Source organism: Sminthopsis crassicaudata, chromosome 1 (assembly GCF_048593235.1).
Source record: "Sminthopsis crassicaudata isolate SCR6 chromosome 1, ASM4859323v1, whole genome shotgun sequence".
NCBI lineage: Eukaryota > Metazoa > Chordata > Mammalia > Dasyuromorphia > Dasyuridae > Sminthopsis > Sminthopsis crassicaudata.
The window spans coordinates 437010084-437031982 of NC_133617.1; the positions used below are offsets into that span (position 1 = coordinate 437010084).

Genomic DNA, 21899 nt, shown 5'->3' on the forward strand with positions numbered 1-21899 from the left:
AAAGCAAGCTCACATATTCCAAGTTAAGAACCCCTGAACTAGAATAACAGATTTTAAATGATTAAACTCTGAAAGTCTTAAAAGAGGATAAATGGAAAAATATGAAACTAATATTCACACTGAACTAAAAGGAAAACAAAATAAGCCATAATATTCCATTGTCAATCAATATTTAGCCTTTTCTTTAAGTCTAAATAAAAAGGCAAAATAGAGAATAACAATGTCATATAAAAATGTTATATATGTACATATAAAATGCAGATACTTAATACAATTTAGTTCCAATCCAAAAATAAACAAAACCACATCTAAAAGAAATGTTCTCAAAAGGACACAATCATGAAAAAAACTAAAAGGAAATAAGAAGACACTAACAGTACATGGAAGGAAGCAGAGGGAAAGGGAAAAAGAGGGAAAGAGAGAAAGGAAAAAAGAAAAAAAAGAAAATTCCCCCAAAAAAAGATAATTTGAAAAATGCTTTTAAAAAAAAAATTATGATAAAAGGGCACAAAATCTGACCTGCTCTGTACCTTTGCCTGGGGAATGACTTTGATTGACAATTGAACAAATAAATATCAAAGTATCATTTAAAGAATTTGAGGTCCTATATGAAAATAAAATAATTTTCAATTCCAAGTTTGATGGTCTATATAATTTAATATTGTGATATAATTAAAATATTCTTTAAGTCTCTTTCACACATGCATCCACTTACTTACTGGTATTTTTAGTGGTAATCTTGGGGGCAAGTCTGAAATGAACTCTTCAAATCTGATAAGCTCATGAGCATGATGCAGCAGTGCTTCAGAGGCCTGGTTTTTATGTACCAAAATAATATGGAAACCATGCCGGTGCCTCAAGTCACTAAGTTCCAATGCAAAATTGACATCAGCTGAAAGAGAAAGGTGTTTCCTCTCAATATTAGAAAGTGTGGCACAAAATTCTACTAATATTCATTGAAGGAAAAGTACCAGCCATACAAATGAATATGATTTTGGAAGAATCTAAAAGCCATACTTTCTTTAAAGCACATTAAGCACAAACAGAAATTTGCTATAATTTTAAATCTTGTAATAATAGGGCAACACAAGGCAATCCCTCCTTTAAATACAATCCTCTACTACATTTGATATGTCAAAATATGTTAAATTTTTTGAAGGGGTCCCTGGACTTGTTTCTTTGAGATGTCCTATTTTCCAGAGATGAAGCTCCCTAAGCTAACTTAATAATAATCTTTTGTAACTGAAGTTACAAGTAAACTGAATTCCTTTTTGGTACCCCACCTCTTATAGCTCTATTACTGATAAGGTTGGTACTATAAGATTCCAGTTGGTTTTCACCAGGTGAACTAGATTTTAGAGAAGTAAATTTTGAGGCTTATATTGAAATCTTTTTTTGTAAAAGACTTTAGCAGAAAAATCTAAGGAGTCTTTACAAGTAACAGGGAACCAGAAAAGAAATCTAGAGAAGTGATACCCTTGAGGACAAATATTTTCCAGCATTGCCCCAAGAAAGGACGTTTGAAAGACTAGACAACTACATGGGACATTCGAGATCCAAGATGAAACATGGTGACTGAATGGACAATGGAAATGGGTTACTAAATTGCAAGGAGACAATGTTTGTTAATGTGGATATTCATTATTGTACTACTTTAGTTTTTGGTGTACTGTGAATTAGTACCTGATTTTAGGTATTCTTAATCGAACTTGTACTGTGATTGGTCAATGATTCTGATCCCACTTTGTACTTGGAACCATCCTGTATCATCTCCAATGATGTAAATTGCATGAGCCATATTTATTTGTAAATGTAGTTCGGAAATTCTTGCCCCCAGAGGCCTAAATTCATTGACTCAGGCCAATGAATAAGCCTCTTGTTAGCTTTCTGTCTGTTACCCATTATCCTTGTGAAGTATTTTTTAAATATTAGCCTTCAGATGCTCTTCCCAGTAGTGTCCAAGATAATATTTTACCAGGTCCTCTCTCTCTGTGGTTATTAGCATATCTGCAAGTTGCCATGATCAGAGAGAGATATAAAAATTGAACTTATTTTCTTGAGTTGCTCTATGTTCCAGAAATGAAGGCCCCATAAACAGCAACCTTTCACATCTGAACTATATTAAACTCTCAGTGCCCCTGAAGTTAAACCTAGCTCCAGCCAGCCTGCCTAGACCAATAAACCATTGCTACAACTGAGACCTTAGTACTTATGCAGACCATCCCTCTTCATGGACTAGTATTTCCCACAAAGGAAAAACAAGTTCACTTTTGTTTCCTCTTCCCCCTCTCCTTGGGGAGAGGACTCTTTCCTTATCCCTTTCCTTAAGAATGGGACTAGTCCTCCTCCCATTCCCTAACTTTCCCTTTTGCTATAACTTAAATACCAAAGGCATTCTCTATATCACTGAATTCCTTTGTATTTGGTAGAAGAAATTTTAAACGAATGTTAATTTCTCTTGTAATAAATCTAGTTTCTATGCATGTCTTTTGGAGTCATGATTTTTGGTCAATAGTTTCATTGTTAACAACAGTTTATTATAAAAGTATCAAACTTCAAACCTTCAATCCTTAGATTTCATTTCTCATATTAGAGTAAAATGTAAAATTGCAGAAATCAATTCATTTGCAGAGGTAGCTAACTCCATTCACTATAGATAGTAAGCATTTCTTTTGGGGAACAAAGATTTAGAAAAGTTGACACTGAATCTGTTAAGTAATACTGAATTTAGAATCAAAACTAAAAACATTATAGAGATAAATCTGGCCCTTACATACTGAAAAGAAAGGAATAAAAATATCTAGTCTAAATTTTTTGGGGGAGGGGAATGGGGTCATAGGATCCTTGAATATTATGAACCTCTTCTCAAGATGTTTTTAAATACATAAAAGACAACAGTATTAGGAAATCAAATTATACAGAAGTAGTTATAAAAATATTAAAAATACAAGTCATACATCCAAAGCTAAGAACTCCAGAAGAGACAATACATTCTGCTATAATAAAGCTCCAACTTAATAAGTACCAGGATTTGTTACATTTTCCTTTCTGCCCACATTTTATTTTATAAATTTTTAAATCCCCAAATAACCATAAGCATTACCACCAACTTAAACCCATAAATATCTTGATACAAACTTACTAGACACAAGAACCACAGTGGCTGGTGCAGTGTGAGTATCTGCAAATCTTCTGAGACTCTGTCTGAGTTTATCATCAGCAGCATTTTTTGCAGTAGCATTGATATGTGCAACTGTCACCTACATTATTCATAAGAACAACAAAGTAAAGATTTAATCCTATTACAGTTGTCCATTACCTTGAAAATATCCTTAAGGGAGAAAATTCATACAATTCTTTGTCATTTTAATATGCAAAAACAAACTACAGATGGTTTTCAATTAATTACTTATTTTATATAATTTGTGCATTATCAAAATGTTTTACTATTAATTTTCCTTTGATTATGTTTTGTTATTTTTTTCACTTTATTCTTTAATTCTTATATCAGAGAATAGACAGAAGGAAAAGAAAAAATCTGAAATGAATTAATTAAGCAGCTTTGGTTAAAATATGTAACTAATGACAGGGATTTTAAACCCTATCAATGTTAGGAATTTTAAAAATGAAATGTGTGGATTATTTTCTTGTAGTTATTAACCACCTAAAAATTATGACGATGGGGGGAAAGGAGAGTGAGAAAGAGAAAGGATGAGAATGGACAAACTCCTGAAATATTTTTATGTCAAAGTTATAAAATTCATATAAACCATTATCTTTTATTTGATTCCCTAAACCTTAACTACATTACACAAAAAATAACAAAAATGAAGCACATAAATGTATCCTCTATCAGGAAAAGCTTTGTCCAGAGTCATAAAAAAATATATAAGCAGGAATTTCAGTAGATGTATAATAGAACTGTAATTTTAGATATTGTGATGACTCACAAAACCTCCAATTTTAAAAAGAATTTAGTATTTCAACAAGTGTATATCAATTTTTTTATTAGGTAATGTAGTTATTATCTAGCACAAAAACTAGACTTATCACTTTGAAAAAAATAAAACATACAATAGAATGACAAAGTGACTATCAGGGTACCTGACTTGCTGAAATGACTACTAAGATATTTTTAAATGGCATGGACAATATCTTTTTAGTTTTGATTTTGTGAAAATTCATTCACCAAAAGCTCTTAAACAATAACATTAACAATAGCATGTTTATTGACCACTTTAAAGTTTACAAAACATGTGAGATACCTCATTTCATGTGAGCTTCACAACAACTCTATGTGGTTGCTAACTATCATTACCCTCCATGTAGAGAAGTCAAGTGACAGCCCAGAGTCATGCAGCTAGGTGAGATTTGATTCTAGATCTTCCTACCTCCAAGTCCAGTATTATCCAACATTGCCCCTCTAAATATATTTTTTATTAAGCAACAAAATATTTATTATGAACTATGTGTAAGGGACTGTGGAGGTAGATAAAGAAATCAAAGACTTTCCCCTTAATCAAGAAAATAACTAATTAGATTAATAATAATAAGGCAAATATGTAAAAATTCATAAAATCCAAATAATGATATATAACAAAATTGGTTAATTAGACACAACTGGAAATTAATAATGACCATTATGGTATTATCTAGATAAAGTACAAAAATAACTTCCTGTACTCCCAATCAGGTAAAAGAAGAGAACATATCCAATAAAGATTATTACTGGACATTATTAAAACTTGAAAAAATTTCCAATTATTTGTGCTTATTACTATAACATAATAGTATTTTTTTTACCTGACAATTATTCAGCTCCTGAATAACTTCTTTGCTTTCTTTACTGATGTCACAAACACAGATGAATTCTGCTTCTCTGTGGCCTTTAAAAAACTTCTCACGAATTCGTTGTACAACAGTCACAGCTGACCGGCCAGAAGGAACAGAGCAGTTTTCAATGTCCCAAAAAACTCCAATGGGGGGTAAGTTTTCTAGCACCTGTCCTGCTATTGCAACTTCTGAGGACCCTTTAAAAAATTTAACATATTCTATTGTAATTATGGAAAAAGAAAAACTGGTAAAAATAAAATCAAGTAAGATTTCTACTTTTATTTTTCCAGTTACTATACTTAGTTAAAAAAAAACAAAACAAAACAAAAAAAAACACCAAGAAACACTTGATTAGATATCATGTTCCCTCAAGGAGAAACCACTACTATAGTGGGTGGGGAAAAAAACAAAAAAAACCACCTAATTTGTCATTTAAAATACCATCTCTATTTACAAGGAAAAAAAACTCTAAAGTTCCCGATCTGGTAAAGTACTAAAGCAAGTCAATTTATAAATCTGATTTATTTTTTGACCGGTCATAAGCCAACATACATCTGAATTGCATATATTGAATATATGAAAGTTTTAAAAAAAAAAAAAGTAAAGGAAGTATCAGAAAAAGTAAAAAGGGTTGGGCAGTTACAAAATAGTTCTTAGTATTTTAGCATGCTGTATTAATAGCTAATTTAATATTAATGATTTTTAAAAACAAAACAGAACATTGAACAGTACACCTATGAAACAGGAGCTATTTTAACATATTGTAGGATTTCATAATATCATTGTTCTACTTCATGACTACAATTCCTCTTTCTATTAAACTCAGTAACAAATCCTTCCAATTATAATCCTAAAGGACAGTAATAAAGTCGTTTCTTCTAACACTTTAATCTTCCTAATAGAAGCCGCCCAATTTAAGATAATGTAAAAATCTATTGGTTTAATGAGTTTTAGATTAATTTTTTTAACTAAAGAAAAAAAAAAGGAAAGAGGGTACTCCTTCCAAAATTAAATGAAATATATTTGTAATATTAACATTTTATAATAAAACTAGTAAAAACATGTATTTAATTATCATTTACCATATTTTGATGCTGTTTTGCTAAGACTATTTGCAAGTAGCAAAGCTGTCTCATTCCCTGTTCCTTTGGTTCCACAGCCATTACACAAAGGGATAGAAATTGATGCAGTTTGAGTATTTGGAGGTGGAATATTTGGCCAGACTTTAGCAGCATCAATTATACTATTTCTTGCCGGCTGTTAAAAACAAAATTTTCAATCACATTATTTCAGACTTTATAATATAAATAGGATTTTATATTTATACACAAAACCTAAAAAGCATGTGCTAAATATACTTAATACCTACATCACTCTGAGCTCTCCAGCACTAATAAAATAATAATACCTTCATCACTCTAGTAAAATTAATTTTCAATTATATTTCTTGGAATTCATGGATATTAAATTTAGAAACTAATTCCAAGAAGTTGTCCCTTATACTCTATCACAAAATATGACAATGCAAAGAACTAGGAAATTCAGTGTCTAAAACTCCATGCTCTAAGGCCCACATCACCTACAAACTATTTCTTCATATGTGTGTGTGTGTGTGTGTGTGTGTGTGTGTGTGTGTGTGTGTGTGTGTGTGTGTGTGTGTGTGTGTTGATGTGTGTTTGCGCATGCTTTGGAAGCAACCAGGTAACAAAGCAGATAAAACTCTGGGCTCAGAGTCAGAAAGCCTGAGTTCAAATCCAGCCTCAGAAACTTACTATATGAGCTCAGGCAAGACACTTGATTTTATATGATTGAGTTTCCTCATCTGTGAAACGAATTGGAAAAGCAAATGGCAAACCACTCCAATATTTTTGCCAAGAAACCACCAAATGGAGTCATGAAGAATTAGATGTGACTGAAATGACTGACAAAAAATCATATGCTTTACATAAAGATTATTAAAGTTTTTCATGTAAATGCAGCCATACATTATGGTCAAGTGTTAGGTTCTCAATTTACTATAAATGTGCAATGCTAATCTAAATTCTGAACAACATTACATAAATGAGTCTCCAAAATCAAATCTTTTAAAATGCTTTAAGCTAAAAAAATAATCAATCATCACAAATGTGTTTTATTCTCCTTTATTGAAAAGCAAAAGAAAAATTCTGAAAAAATGACAAGGTATTGAGGTTCAAATAAATTAAATAAGTAATGATATATCTGAGAGGCAGCATAGTGTGATGGATAGAAGGTTGGCCTTGTTATGAAGACCTAGGTTCAAGTTCTACCTGTAATATATAGATAAATATCATGTGTGTGTATATATATATATATACATATATATATATATATATATATATATAAAACTCTTAGTGCTCCATGTAACAATTCTTTAAGACCATGGTATCACCTCCCCAGTAGGACCATAATTAAAAACAAGTTATTGATCTCTATCAATGGAGAGTCTACAAATGAGCTCTCCAGCACTAATAAAATTACAGGTCCAGATAAAACAAAGCAATAAGCTCTACAAAGCATGAACTACTTAATTCAGTAAAAGCTCCATTGCTGTATTTTTGTTTTAGTAGTTCTTTCGTTTTACCTTCAATGTAAGATCTAATTCTTATTGCCGATTACTCATCTTCCTCGAAGACTAGCAAAAGTTAAAATGATTAATACAATTATCTTCTAAATAAAAAAAACTTACTCAAAAGTACAATCTTATATATACAATGTAAGACTCCTTATAAATTCCCACTTCTAAAACCCCAAGTATGTTTATGCACTGTGTTAAAAAAAAAAAAAAAAATACAAACCTTGCTCAAACAGTCTTCGCAGTAATGAGAGCCCTTTAGACAAACCGATGGTGCCATATTTAGATGCAAAGGGTTGGTGCACACATGGGATGTGAGCTCCGACTGTGAAATGTGCTCTTCTAAATGCCCGGAAGCCCCACTTGTGAAATCAGAACAGGGGAAATAGCCAGAAGAGGTGCAGCTTGGAAGAGCTGGGAACTGATGCAGTTTACGCACATTACCATGACATGATTGGAAATGAAGTTTTCCACAACAAGGCAGGTGTTTACAAGAAGAGAAGTTACTTTCTATACACATGCTGGAAAAGTCACTTGCAATGCCTGCCAAATTATTTCTAGCTGGAGCATTCTTGAGTGAAGATGCAGACTGAAAAGCAAACCCTGACCCTACTTGACAAGTGATTGTACCAGTGCCTGGTGAGTCTAATAGTGAGCCAGCGTGAATCAAGCCCCCAGTACCTCTGCCACCAGTGCCGCCGCTGCCGTTGCCACCACCAAAATGCATCGGAGGAGTTGAGGGGTCATTAGAGCAATGAGCACAGCAGCTTACTTTAGGAGCAGGTGGAAGTTGTATTTGAGGTTGATGAAGTGGATGAATATCTGGAATTGGGGCTGCTGGGAAAAGTTTAGTACCAGCATGAAGAGGAGATGGTACATCCTTTAAATCTACAACAACTTTGTTCTCCATGTAATCTTTCTGAAAAATAAAAGATTGAGAAGTATCTTAATTAGAATATGAAGTCTAAAATTTCTTCACATTCCATTCAAAAGCACAAATCATAAGTACTACTTCACCCAACAAACAAAAACTAAAACAGAGTAAAACACAAAATCCCAACTCTATGGGACTGAAATTGAAGTAGATGAACTACAAATCAACATGAGTTCAAATAAAAAGGGATTTTGAGGCCAAAGATTTGAGTTCAAATCAAACATTTACTGAGAACCTACTGTGTAAAGGACATATGCCAAGGGTTGTGATAAAAAGTTTAGGTATCTTTGTTCTCATGAAGCTTTTAGCCAAGTGGGAAAACTGACACACAAATTTAATACAAAAATAACACATGACCAATATAAAAGGGTAAAATACTATTAGAGGTCACTGAATAGAATTAAGGCTTCTTGGAGGAGGTAGTATTAAAATGGTAGGAATTCAAGGAGTGAAGAGCAAACATAAAAAATGGCAAGAAAGCAAAAATATAAGACAGAAAGATCAATCAATCAGTATGGAATTTACTTTACTGAAGTATATGGGAATAATAAAGGAAAATGGTACTACATTATTGAGGATTTCAAATACCAAGCAGAAATATAACTAGACAGATGACTAAAATATATTAATTTATCACATAACAGATGTGAGAAAGCAAAGGTGACTGCAATAGCCCAAGTGGTGATATGTAGCTATAATGGACTAGGAGGAAGGAACAAGTATCTCAGAGACATTGAAATAGAATCAACAGAGTTTGGAAACTGTCTGGATATGGGAAATGAAGGACAAGAGGAAAAGTCAAACACCAACATTTCAAAAATGGAAGGAAGACAAATAAATGATGTTACCAGTGATAGAAAATGTAGTATCAGAATAATGAGGAACTTTAAGGCAAACTGTAAAAAGCTCAATTTTGGATGTGTTGAATCAGTCTCTAGGTAAGCAATTAAGAGAACTAGGAGTAGAAATCAGTCAGCAAGAATTTTTTAAGCATTTATTACATGCTAGGCATGTTGAGAAGCCCTGAGGATTCAAAGAAAGGAAAAGAGTCTCCATTCTAATGAGGGAGACAACATAAAAATAGGTATGTAGATATAAAATAGTATAACCTATAAATGGAAAGTAGTCTCATAATGAAGAGGCTGGGTTTGATGATAGGTCTGATACAGACCTTCAGAAGGCAGAATTTGAGGTAAGTCTTGAAGAAGCCAGGAAACCTCACATGCGCAGTTGGGTAAAGACACAGGACACTATCAGTTCAAATTCAAGAGTTAGGAGATAAAGTACTGTATAGACTCCCAAACACACAGAGGGGAGTAAAGTATAAGAAGACCTAAGAGATTTAAAAGTGACAGGTAGTAAAACACATTCATTGCCTAAAGATTTTATATTTGGTGATTTCATTAATTCCCATGAAATATAATTGTCATCCTTATGCCGATACTTGATCTATTTGTCTAGTAAGACCTGTGTCCAACTGCCTATGAAGATATCACGAACAAGATCTACAAACAACTTAAACTTAATATATCCAAAATGCAACTCATCTTTCTTTCCAAACTCTTTTCTTTCTAACTTCCCAAATACAAATACCATCTTGCTAGTCGCCCAGCCCCAAAATCTAGGTAGTATCCTTGACTTTTCACTCCAACCCTCCCTACTCTAATCACTTCTCAAGTCTTGTTGTTCATACTTTTGCAACATCAATACTATAAACACACACCTTATTTTCCACTGACTTCATGCTGATAGGGGACCCCCCCCCAAACACTTAAAATTATAATAGCCTTCTGAGAGGTTCTCTGTTTATAAAGTTTTTCCTCATTCCAATAGACTCGCCACTAAGTTGTCAAAATGATCTTAAAAGTTCAGGTCTGACTATTTTTTCCTTAAAGTTCAGGTCTATTTCACCATCACTCCTCTCTATTAAAAAACAAAAACAAAAACAAAAAAAACTCTGGGGGCTCATTTGGAAAGTCAAATGTAAAATCCTTTTTTGGGCTTTTAAAGCTCTTCAAATCTTGGTCCCTTCTTCCACTTCATATATGATATTCCTTCTTCTCACTCCATGCATTTTCACTGGCTCTCTCCCATGCCTAAAACTCTCTCTCCTCTGTTGCCTGGCTTCCTTGGTTCCTTTCAAATACCATCTAAAAGCTCACTTTTATAAGAAGCTTTGCCCAGTCCTTCTTAATCTTAGTATCTTCCCTGTGAGATTATCTCCATTTTATATTATATGTGTATGATCCTAAGCAAATTACTTAAATTTTGTTTGTCTCAATTTCCTCCACTCTAAAATGGGTCCCTACCTCCTAGGGTTGCTGTGAGGATCAAATGAAATAATATTTGTAAAAAGCACTTGATACAGTCTCTGGAACATAGGTACTACAAAAAAGCTTATCTGCTTTACTACCCTTTGTATCATTAGCACTTAGGATAGTGCTTGGTACACAGCACTTAACAAATGCTTATAACTTGTTTGAATTGGGGATCATAAGAAGTCACTGAAATTTAATGAGTAAGGGGCTGAGTGCAGCTGAAGGCAAGGAGAATGATTTAAAAGGTACTGTAATAGTTCCAAGCAAAAGGTGATAAAGGACTGATCTAGTGGTGACTGGGAACAGAAAGACAACATTGTGGAGGAAGAAATGACAAGATTTGATTAGACTGAATATATGGGATGTATGAATTAGAAATTTTTGTTAACAACTAAAAAAAAAAAAAAGGACTATGATAAAGATTTTAGAGTCATTCAAATAAAAGTGATAGCTGATGCAAGGGGAATAAAAGATTATCAAGAGAGGCGACAAAGGAAAAATGTGGCTAAGTACAGATATATGGGAAATATCCAACTTAAAGGATCAGAAAGAATGCAAGCAAAAAGTGGAAACAAACAAAACAAAATAAGAAAAGAAAATCAAGAAACAAAATATCAAACCTGAATTAGACTAAAATATAATTGAGAAATGTTTAGCAAAGGAAACAAAAACACAATATAATATAATGTTAAATTGTGGTTTTCAAAGTTAATAATAGAGCTCACAATGATCTGTTTGCCATCATAATCTTTAAGGACAAAGTACCTAATAGATACTCAATAGAACAAGATACCAAAGACCAAAAAGATACCAAGAAGTTGGAAATGGAGAACAGAAGTGTAAAGTAAAAAACTAGTAGTATTAACATATTATTTAGTAAGTCTCTGCAATTCATCTGAATTCTAAGAAGGAAAAAAAAAAGTAGAAAAAGCCAACAGAATAAGAAAACAATAAGCACTATAAGATAAAAAAATTTTGCATGGAAAAAAGTGTGAAATTATTAAGAAAATTTTAAAAAGCAATGGCTTATAAGAGATGACTTACTGGGTAGAAGAAGGAGACAGGAGTAATATATTTAGAAATAAATGAAATGTGGGAATTAATAAAAAATAAAAATAAAGCAATAAGGAGTTAAGGTATAACAAAGTATTGAGTAGACTACAGAAACAGAAAGCCAATAAAGTTCTTATTTTCCTTTTCTGTATTACAAGGAAAAGATCTCAAAACAAGAGATATAGTAACTATAACCTTCATTTTGATTTCTTCTTTTATTACACAATACAATGTAGAATTTATCTTTAGAGTCAATTGCTGCCAGGTACAAAGGGAAAAAGCTTTCCTAAGAGTCTAACATTAAATATTTAAAGTATCTATTCTTCCACTTAATATAAGAGTTAAGAAAATATATTACTCTTTGGTTAGAAAATAATGAAGACCAAAAGGATACTACAAAAAGTATACAAAAAGAAAGTTTGTCATTGAGCATATTGAAACAATATACTATTTCAATAACTAAATTTATGCTACTAGTATAACATTTAGTTACCGTTTTAGGACTAAGTGGCAATGTCTGTTCAGGACGAGAAAAGCAATTAGAAAATTTCCAAAGCCATGGCTTAGCATCGCTATCTTGTTGAAGCCATCCACGTGACCTATTGCAGGGGTTCTCGGTTCCGTTTCCTTCCATCATACAACCATATAGTGCAGTTCAACATTCTTTTGTCTTTCCTTTCTTTCATTCTTCCTCCTATGAAAAATGAAATTTGAACATTTTCTTTTTTAAAGCACAAATAAACTTTTTTTACATTTAAGATTTAAATATGTGCACTGTGTATTCAAGTCAATTTAATGATCACATTTTCAAAAAATATGAAGCCAACATACACAGTAAGACTTAGTTTACTAAAATATTCTGAACACTAACTACTCACTTGCCTGAGACCTATTCATTTCTCTTAACACCAATCTTTTTATAGGAATAAACTATCCATCTTCACTGTCAAAAATAATTGATTTTAAAATGTTAAAGCTATTTTACCCCATACTGTCTTTGATAGTATGTAAAATCTATTCTTTCCTGACTACCTATTCATAGGAATCTTCCATGAATGCCCAGAAAACCAATCAAGAATTGTTTAGAAACTTTGTACTTCAGATACTCCCCCAAATGAAACTGATTCCTCCCTCTCCCTACTTCACTATTAAAAACTGATATCACTAAAGAAAAATAAATTAATTATTCACAGAACTGATAATTTTATTTTGAACAGTACAGTTGTGATTCATAACTATGAATTATAAAGACATTCTTGTAATTTAAGAAAAAAACAGATCAAGTCAATATTGCTCATTTACCTGGGGAAAATCTGATAATGGTAGTATATCATTCCCACTTTCTTTCCATTTTCTACACAAACTAATCCAATTATTATCCTTGATTTTCTATTTTTAAAGTTTATAATATAGCTACAAACATTCCTTCTCAGAATTTCCCAAAAGATTCTTAGTTATAGCTTTTTACTGACAAAACATATGCAGGAGTAATTTTTCAACACTGACCCTTGCAAAAACTAGAAATTTTTAATTCACCACCTTCTTCTGAGCTATTTTTTCTCTAAATACTATTCAGAATCTTCCAATTAACCTTTGACTAAAGACTATGATTTCAGTAGGATTAAAGATTACATGTGAAACTTCATTTTGTTCTTTTTAATTCATCATAAACTCGGGTAATTAGTTTAAATTTTTTTCACATCTAACTCAACTTTCTTTCCAAAAGATTTCCATTGTCCTCATCAAATACCAAGTCATCTAACTACCTATCCAAGATTAATTTAATTGGAGAATTCCTCCAAAGCTTTAACTTTTCTGCAGGAGCTCCTTGCCTAATTTAATAGAAAATAACAGCTCTGACTATATCTGTGTTGAGTGCTGATACTGACTCAAGCTTTCCTTGGTCTTCTCACAGAGAAAAAAGGTCCTCAAAATTCAATCAGGATATGAAACTCTGCCTAAGAATTCTAATTCAGAGAGATATGCACATCTGTAAAACTATACATATGGATGGATAAAGTAAGTATTATTATGAGATGCACTAGTGTTCATCATCCTCTGGTTTTGCTACAACTCACTAAGTCAAAGAATCTTGAAAGAGCAACAGGCTGAATCTTTCAGGAATTTCGAGGTAAAATTATAAAGTAGGTATTTCTAATGAAATTCCCACTAAGTCATTTTCCTTTTCCCTTACTCCACAGTGATTACAGATAAGACAGTTACAGATCCTATTGTCAAATACCGACCTTCCTTAAAGTATAATTCAATATGCCTTTATTAAATGTCTAGTAGGTATATGGCTCTACTAAAACAAACCCAAATAATCCTTATCCTTCAGAAGCTTTTAATTTACAGGAAAGAAATAATATGTACATGGGTAAGTAAAAGAAAAACAGATACAAAGTAATTTGGAAAAGGCTAGGAACAGAAGGTACAAGAAAAACTTTTGCTTCATTTCATCAAGTTCCTTCTTATTCCCAATTTTTTATTTTCTATGTCCTTATCTTTTTGTAGTCTAAAGAAATTCTAGTGTGCGGGATACTGACGCATCCTATTTGAATTTCACTGATATCCCATTCGATAAGGTTAAGTATGTAGACTATATGCTCATTTCTTTACAAGAAAACTTATCAGTCGTTAATTCCAGCCTCAAAACCATTCATTAACACCTCATTTACAATTTAATTGTTCAACTTTGGAGAGGTAAGGAGCAAAAAGTAACTTTAGTATAACCTAGTTAATTCACTTTAATCTGCGTTTTCAAGAACGAATTCAAAAGTATGGTAAAAGAAAAAAAGAAAGTGCCGACAAAACATCACAAATAAGAATTGGGTCTCAATTTTACTACGGTGTCCCTGGAAGCCACATAAAGTAAAATACACAATCAAATCAAAATGTTTAATTAATTAGATGCATGAGGCAACACATCTGTCAACAAACATTTATTTAACTGCTCATTAAGTGCCAGGATAAGTGCTAAGTTCTGGAGTTACAAAGTAAGGCAAAAAGACAGTTTCTGCTCCAAAGAGCTCACAATGTAAATGGGGAAAACTATAGAAAAACAACGTCAGAACGAGATAGAGGATAAATTGGAAACAAACAAAAAAGTCCCAGACTGAACGTTCTATGTAACATAAAGGCTATTTTTTTTTTCTAGAATAGAATCAGAAACTTAACCAGACTCTTAGGAGGTCTAGGAAGGAGGGTCCAAGATAAATTCCAAGTCTCACACCTTTGAGATTCTATCCTTGAGACTACATTGGTGCAGACCCTGTCTCCTAGGGTGTGAAGACAAAGGGTTCTTTTACAAGTTATACTGATATTTGGTGCTTTCCTGAATCCTCTGTAATGTTACGGGTTATTTAATAATTTCCTTAACGGATATAACCAAACTTGGTGCATTTCATTTTCGAATAACCAGTTCCTTATCGAATGGTGTCAGCAGTTTTACAGCGGTTCTCTATACACGCTCAAGTGAAGTTACTTTTGTCACCTCTAAAATCCTAACGTTCCCTTACTTGGGGTAACCCTCCCAATCACACAACATAATCGAAGCGGGTAACGCTAGGAGGAGCGGGGAGAGGAGAGGAGGTGGATGAAAGGAGGGCATGAAGAAAAGATTATCACGGACTTCCTCTACTCCCTCCCTGAGCTAGAGAGCCGTCAGCTGCCCGACCCCCAAAAGTAAAAACGGGGGGGCACACGCCCCACAAAGCTGCCAACCCCAATCATAAACTGCTTGCAAGAGAGGCAGGAGGGCCCAAGGGAGAGCTGCTGGGCTCCCCAACCCAAAGCAAAGGAAAGGGGGGGAAGGGGACCAGGGGGCCAGGCCGGGAAGTGGGGAGTCTCCGAGACTGCGCAGCCACAAGAGGCGCGGAGCGGGGCACAGCCCTCCCAAGAGTTGTGTGAAGGGGGGGAAGGGGGAAGGCGGAAGGAAAGCGCTTTTCTTTCAGCTCCCAGGGCCAGAAGGAAGGGACCGCAGGGCGTAGACGCGACCCCTCCGCTCCGCCCCAGCCCCCCCTGCACACTCACCTCAGCCACCTGCTCCACCTGCTCTCACATGCCGGCCATACCGCCTACCCCCCCACCCCCCCAGCCCTTTGTTTTGATTCCCGACTCCGCAGCTCCCGCCGCCGCCGCCAAGCGCACCCACCACTTCCGCTTCCGTAACGCACCGCCCTGTCGCAAAACCGACGCCCTCACGCACACCCTTCTCACCTCTTCCCCGAACTCCCTCCCACTTCCCACCGGACACCTCCTCCGCGGGGCGTGCTGGAAAGCCTGGGAGGCGGGGCCGGGGACTTTCCACACCTCCTCAGCCTTCTCCTGGGGAAGCGTTTCTGCAGAGACTGCCCCTTCCCATGTCCTCCCTGCTTCACCCCGCCTTTTCTCCGAAGCTCCCTGCCCCTCCCAACCCAGGCCCAGCGCGCTCCTAGAACTCTGCTGGTTTAGGGGTGTTTTGTCGGCCTAGACCCTCCGTTCCGGGGTGGGGGGGAGGAGGGGGGGAAGGACGGGGGTTTGGCGTCAGATGTCCTTGGATCACCGAAAAGCTAAATGTATAATATTTGCCGGTTCAAATCACGCTTTTCCACTTACTGCCCCTGTGGCCTTAGTCAAGGTGCACTTTTAGCCCGAGTGACCTCAAAAATAAGTCACCTTGTAATTCCAGTGCCTTCATTCCATGTTTATCCTGTATGCAGCTGGCTTCGCGTATATTCGTTTGCGTGTTGACCCTCCCCCCCGCCCCCCAGCAGACTGTAAACTCTTTGGGAACAGGGACTTTTTGCCTCTGTTTGTATCCGCAAAGCTCAGCACAGCTCCTGACCCAGAGGAGGGCTTCACAAAAACTTAGGAGTTTAAATTCAATTGAACCTCTCAGGCCTTTTATTAAGCTCCTGTGGGCCCGAACCTGTACTAAGCGGTGGGGATATAACAAGAAAAGTGCCTGGCTCGAAGAGCTCATTGAAGAACACAAGCTGCAAACAACTCTATACAAACGGGCTATGTTTAGGGTAATTTGGAAATAATCCATAGTAGCTAGTCTCTTGAATTAAGCGCTTCAGTTTCTTCAGCTGTTAAGGTTCTAAATCTATAAGTACGTTTATTGTTTCTGGAAATAGGAAGCAGAAAAAAAGACCTTTCCTTGTCTTTGGACTTCTAAGAGTGTTCGGAAAAAAAAAAAAACAAAAACAAAAAAAAAAAAACAAGGCCTTACAGAAACCATAAATTACCGGAAATTTAAAAAAAGATCGAATGAATGAAAAAGCATTTATTATAAGTTTAACACCTGTTAAAATCATTAGCTCATTTTATTCCTAAGAGAATGAGAAAACACGCAAATTCCCTTCCCCAACTTTAAGGAAATTTTTTAAAGAGTTCAGTCACAGTGGCTCCTGAGCCCCCAGTTAGGAGAATTCCTAACATTTGGGCAAAGGTCATGTCTTTGCATTTATAACTATCCCCAATTAAGGCCCGGCCTCCTGGGGGAGGAAGCAAAATTTAGTTCACTTGAAACATTTGGGTAATGAAATAGCTGATTATATTACAGGGTCAGTAGAAAAACAGGCGCCATAGAAGGGGAGCTGGGGCAGAGTTGACCTCTTCTTGAGATTCCCCCTAGATATTTCCTTTCTCCATGATGGTCCCTTGAGATTAAGATCTAACAAAAAGTCACATTCTATATTCTCTTTGTAGCAAACTTCATACTTATATGTAAGGTCCAGAGGGAGGAACAAAATCACTCAACCAATTGAAATAGATCTTTTGCCTTTTACTTCACTGGTTTTCAAAACGTTTTCAAACTTTTCCACACAGTTTAAAGTCTTTTGACTGATTGAGTCATTGTTCTCACCTAGCTAAGGTACCTGAGTTTACTCAGGTGTTGGGGATATAAATGCAACTATGGGGAGGCTAGGATGCTCTCACAAATCAAGATAGCAGAGTTTGAGGCAGGAGTTCCAAAACTAAGTGGATTAGCTACCAGGTCATGCTCTTCAGAGGGCCTTTTGGAAGAATGCAACAGAAGGCAGATGGTCAGTTGAAATCTTTTTTGATAGCCCAGCAGTTTATGCTTTTTTATACCTAGTCCTTTGCATAGTGTCTACTAAACAGTACATGATAACTGCTGAATAAATTATTGTTGAAATGCTGAATTAAAGAAGTTCTCACTAATTTCCTCTTTTAAGGAATTAACACACTCTCTGAACTTTGAGGCCATCTAATCTAATCCATATCCAAACAAGAATTCCCTCAAGAAGTAACTAGACAAATGGTTCATCCAGATTTTGCTTAAGACCTCCACTCTCTCTTCAAGTTGCCCATTTCATTTCTGAGTAGCTCTAATTGTATCCATTTTCTTTACACAAAGATCTTAACTCTGTATCTCTGGAAGTTCTTCCTTTTGTCCTTGCTTTACTCTAACAAGCGGCAACTCTTTAGATACTAGAAGACAACAGTCATACCTATGGATGATATTTTACTTAGACAAATACTGGAAATTTTGTTGCCTTCTTTCTTTTTTCTTAGGCAACAGTAAAACTATAATTCACTGGATACTTCTGTACTGCATACTTAGAGTGTCCTCTAGTGGTCACACTTAAGTTAATTTTCATTATAGTAAAAGTCAGTAAATGTTAGCTTTTTCATTTCAATCAATGAAAACTTATACAGCATCTACTATGTGCCTGCCACTGAACCCTAGCATAGTGGAGTTACAAATATAAAAAATAAGCAATATTTTCTTCTTTATTCCCTATTTGAAGGAGCCTCAAAAGGACAAATTCTATTACAAAGTTGTAATTCTGAAGACAAAATAAATTTATATTGGGTTAAAGTACAATGAGCTGTTAAATATGATTTTTAAATAAATTTAGTTTTTATAATAAATGTAATTGTAAAATGTCAACTTGTATATTATGCTATTAGTAATATCCATTTTTGTGTTGCTTAGAAAGTAAAATTTCATTGAGACTTTTTTCTTTTTTATTAAAGCTTTTTATTTTCAAAACATATGCATAGATAATTTTCAACATTCACCCTTGTAAATAAAACCCCGTGTTCCAATTTTTCCCTCCCTTCCTCCCACCCCCTTCCCTAGACAGTAAGCCAATATATGTTAAACATATACAATTCTTCCATACATATTTCCACATTTATGTTGCACAAGAAAAATCAGATCAAAAAGGAAAAAAATGAGAAAGAAAAGAAAAATGCAAGGGAACAATAACAAAAAAGATGAAAATACTCTGTTGTGATCCATACTCAGTCCCCACAGTCCTCTCTCTGGTGCAGAAGGCTCTCTTCATCACAAGATCATTGGAACTGGCCTGAAATCACCTTGCTGTTGAAAAGAACCACTTCCATCATAATTGATCATCCTCATGGTATTATAATCTTCCTGTTGCTGTGTACAATGCTCTCCTGGTTCTGCTCATTTTACTTAGCATCACTTCATATAAGTCTCTCTAGGGCTCTTTGAAATCATCCTGCCAATCATTTCTTATAGAACAATAATATTCCATAACATTCACATACCCTAACTTGTTCAGTCATTCTCCAACTGCTGGGCATCCACTCAATTTTTTAGTTTCTTGCCATTACCATAAGGGCTGATACAAATATTTTTGCACACATAGGTCCTTTTTCCTTTTTTAAGATCTCTTTGAGATACAGGCCTGGTAGAGACACTGCTAGATTAAAGGGTATGCACAGTTTGCTAGCCCTTTGAGCATAGTTCCAGATTTGCTCTACAGAATGGTTAAATCAGTTTACAACTCTACCAACAATATATTAGTGTCCCAGTTTTCTTACATCCCCTAGAGACATTTTTCTAAGGACAAAGAATTTGTAATTTTAGGGAAGGAGTTCCTACAATATTCATGTAGTGCCAATGGTATTTCCATTTATTTGGCACACTTACCACTTAGTAGCCTCAATTTTTTCTTAAATAACTACCAGTATTTTCTAACTAGAACATCTGAAAATTTGAAATGATGGTCATTTCATTTTTTTTACTTTCAAGTTTGTTTTATTTTATTTTTCTTTTTAAAAATATTTTATAGCTTTTTATTTACAAAACATATGTATGGGTAACTTTTCAACACTGATCCTTACAAAACCTTCTGTTCCACTTATTCACCTCCTTTCTCCCACCCGCTACCCTAAATGGAAGGCATTCCAATACATGTTAAAATATATGTTAAATCCAATATATGTATACATATCCATACAGTTATCTTGCTGCACAAGAAAAATAAGATCTAGAAAGAACAAAATAAAACAAAACAAAACCTGAGAAGGAAACAAAAATGCAAGCAAACAACAGAAAGAGTGAAAATGCTATGTTGTGGTCTACACTCAGTTCCCACAGTCCTCTCCCTGGATATAGATGGCTCTCCATTACTGGACAATTGGAACTGGTCTATATGAATTCATTGTTGAAGAGAGCCATATCCATGATGGTCATTTTAGACACTAAATAGGTCTTTACAACTAATAAATTCTCACTTTTTTGATAAGTAAGATTCATGGTTATTTGCCACAAATAACTTTTAATTGCCTTAGATTATCTCTATTCTACCTTAATTTCTTCAATTTCCTAAGAAACTTTTTTTTTTAGGGGGAAAGGGACTTAATTCTTTTCTGATATAGTTTTGATGATCCTCTACTATATCTATAGTTGAAAATTTAAGGTAAGAATTTAGGTCAGAAAAGCTAAGACACTGATTATGGTTGAGAGCAAGATTAAACAAACACAAGAAACATCTTTGATGCTGGTATTTTACTTATCAGCAGACAGATGACAACTATGTATGTAAATGTTAACAGTGACCAAATCTTCATCATGTATATGTGCTAGATATTTTATAGATGAGAATCATAACATTCTTTCCAGTACTTTTCCATTCATTAAAACAAACAAACAAAACAAAAACAACAACAACAAAAAAACTAAGCACCTGTGTGTACAAAGAAGGAAATAAAAAGTTTAACAATAATAAAGCTCTAAGGCAGAGATTCTTAACCTGGGGTCTGCTAATTCTTTTTATATTTTCAAAACTATTTCATTATAATTATATATATTTCTATATTTCACATAAATTCTATAATTCTATAGATTTTATTTTGTGCTTTTAAAAATATTATTCTGAGAAGAGAGCCATAGATTTCCTAGACTGACAAAGAAATTCATGATACTCAGAAAAAGTTAAGAATTTCTGTTCTAAAGTTTGCAAAGTTCTTTACATACCTATGGTATATACCTTAAGTTGATGCTCCCAGAGCTGGGCTCATAACATCTTCTCTGATTCAGGGTTCTGAGGGTACCTCCTTTTATTACTGCTATTGACATAAGTCAATATTCTACTTCCTCCCCCCCTCCACAGGTTTTAGTGACTGAAGGCTCAGTTCCACTTAACTAACATTTTAAAAGAGATATTAATTTAAAAGATATAGCAAGAACAAAAATACAAACATTTCTTCCCCTACTCTTCTTCAGAAGTATGCTCTCCAATTTGGAACTATGCCCCAAAAGTTAATCAAACTGTGCATACCCTTTGACCCAGCATTGCTGTTATTGGGATTATATCCCAAAGAAATACTAAAGAGCGGAAAGGGACCTGTATGTGCCAAAATGTTTGTGGCAGCTCTTTTTGTTTTAGCTAGAAACTGGAAGTTGAATGGATGTCCATCAATTGGAGAATGGTTGGGTAAATTGTGGTATATGAAGGTTATGGAATATTATTGCTCTGTAAGAAATGACCAGCAGGAGGAATACAGAGAGGCTTGGAGAGACTTAAATCAACTGTTGCTGAGTGAAATGAGCAGAACCAGAAGATCACTATACACTTCAACAACAATACTGTATGAGGATGTATTCTGATGGAAGTGGAAATCTTCAACATAAAGAAGATCCAACTCACTTCCAGTTGATCAATGATGGACAGAAATAACTACACCCAGAGAAGGAACACTGGGAAGTGAATGTAAATTGTTAGCACTACTGTCTATCTACCCAGGTTACTTATACCTTCGGAAGCTAATAATTAATGTGCAACAAGAAAAAGGTATTTACACACATATATTGTATCTAGGTTATATTGTAACACATGTAAAATGTATGGGATTACCTGCCATCAGGGGGAGGGAGTGGAGGGAGGGAGGGGATAAT

The 21899-nt window shown here is 34.7% G+C and overlaps 1 protein-coding gene across 7 annotated transcripts in view; it reads right to left on the minus strand.

Moving 5' to 3' along the window:
- The window catches only part of MARF1 (meiosis regulator and mRNA stability factor 1), a 47442-nt gene extending 31551 nt beyond the window's left edge, over positions 1 to 15891 (minus strand). For 4 of the 7 annotated variants that reach the window (XM_074280615.1, XM_074280614.1, XM_074280613.1 and 1 more), the window contains exons 1-7: positions 15764 to 15891; positions 12225 to 12425; positions 7650 to 8345; positions 5916 to 6090; positions 4804 to 5030; positions 3143 to 3260; positions 720 to 892 (exon numbers count right to left, since the gene is read on the minus strand). In XM_074280615.1, the coding sequence (XP_074136716.1) occupies positions 720 to 892; positions 3143 to 3260; positions 4804 to 5030; positions 5916 to 6090; positions 7650 to 8345; positions 12225 to 12368 (1533 nt within the window). In that variant the 5' untranslated portion in view covers positions 12369 to 12425; positions 15764 to 15891. Of the gene's footprint in view, positions 1 to 719; positions 893 to 3142; positions 3261 to 4803; positions 5031 to 5915; positions 6091 to 7649; positions 8346 to 12224; positions 12426 to 15763 lie in introns of those variants that run through there. The other 3 variants (XM_074280616.1, XM_074280617.1, XM_074280618.1) reach the window with 3 other exon arrangements.
- Between the last annotated feature and the right edge of the window lie 6008 nt (positions 15892 to 21899).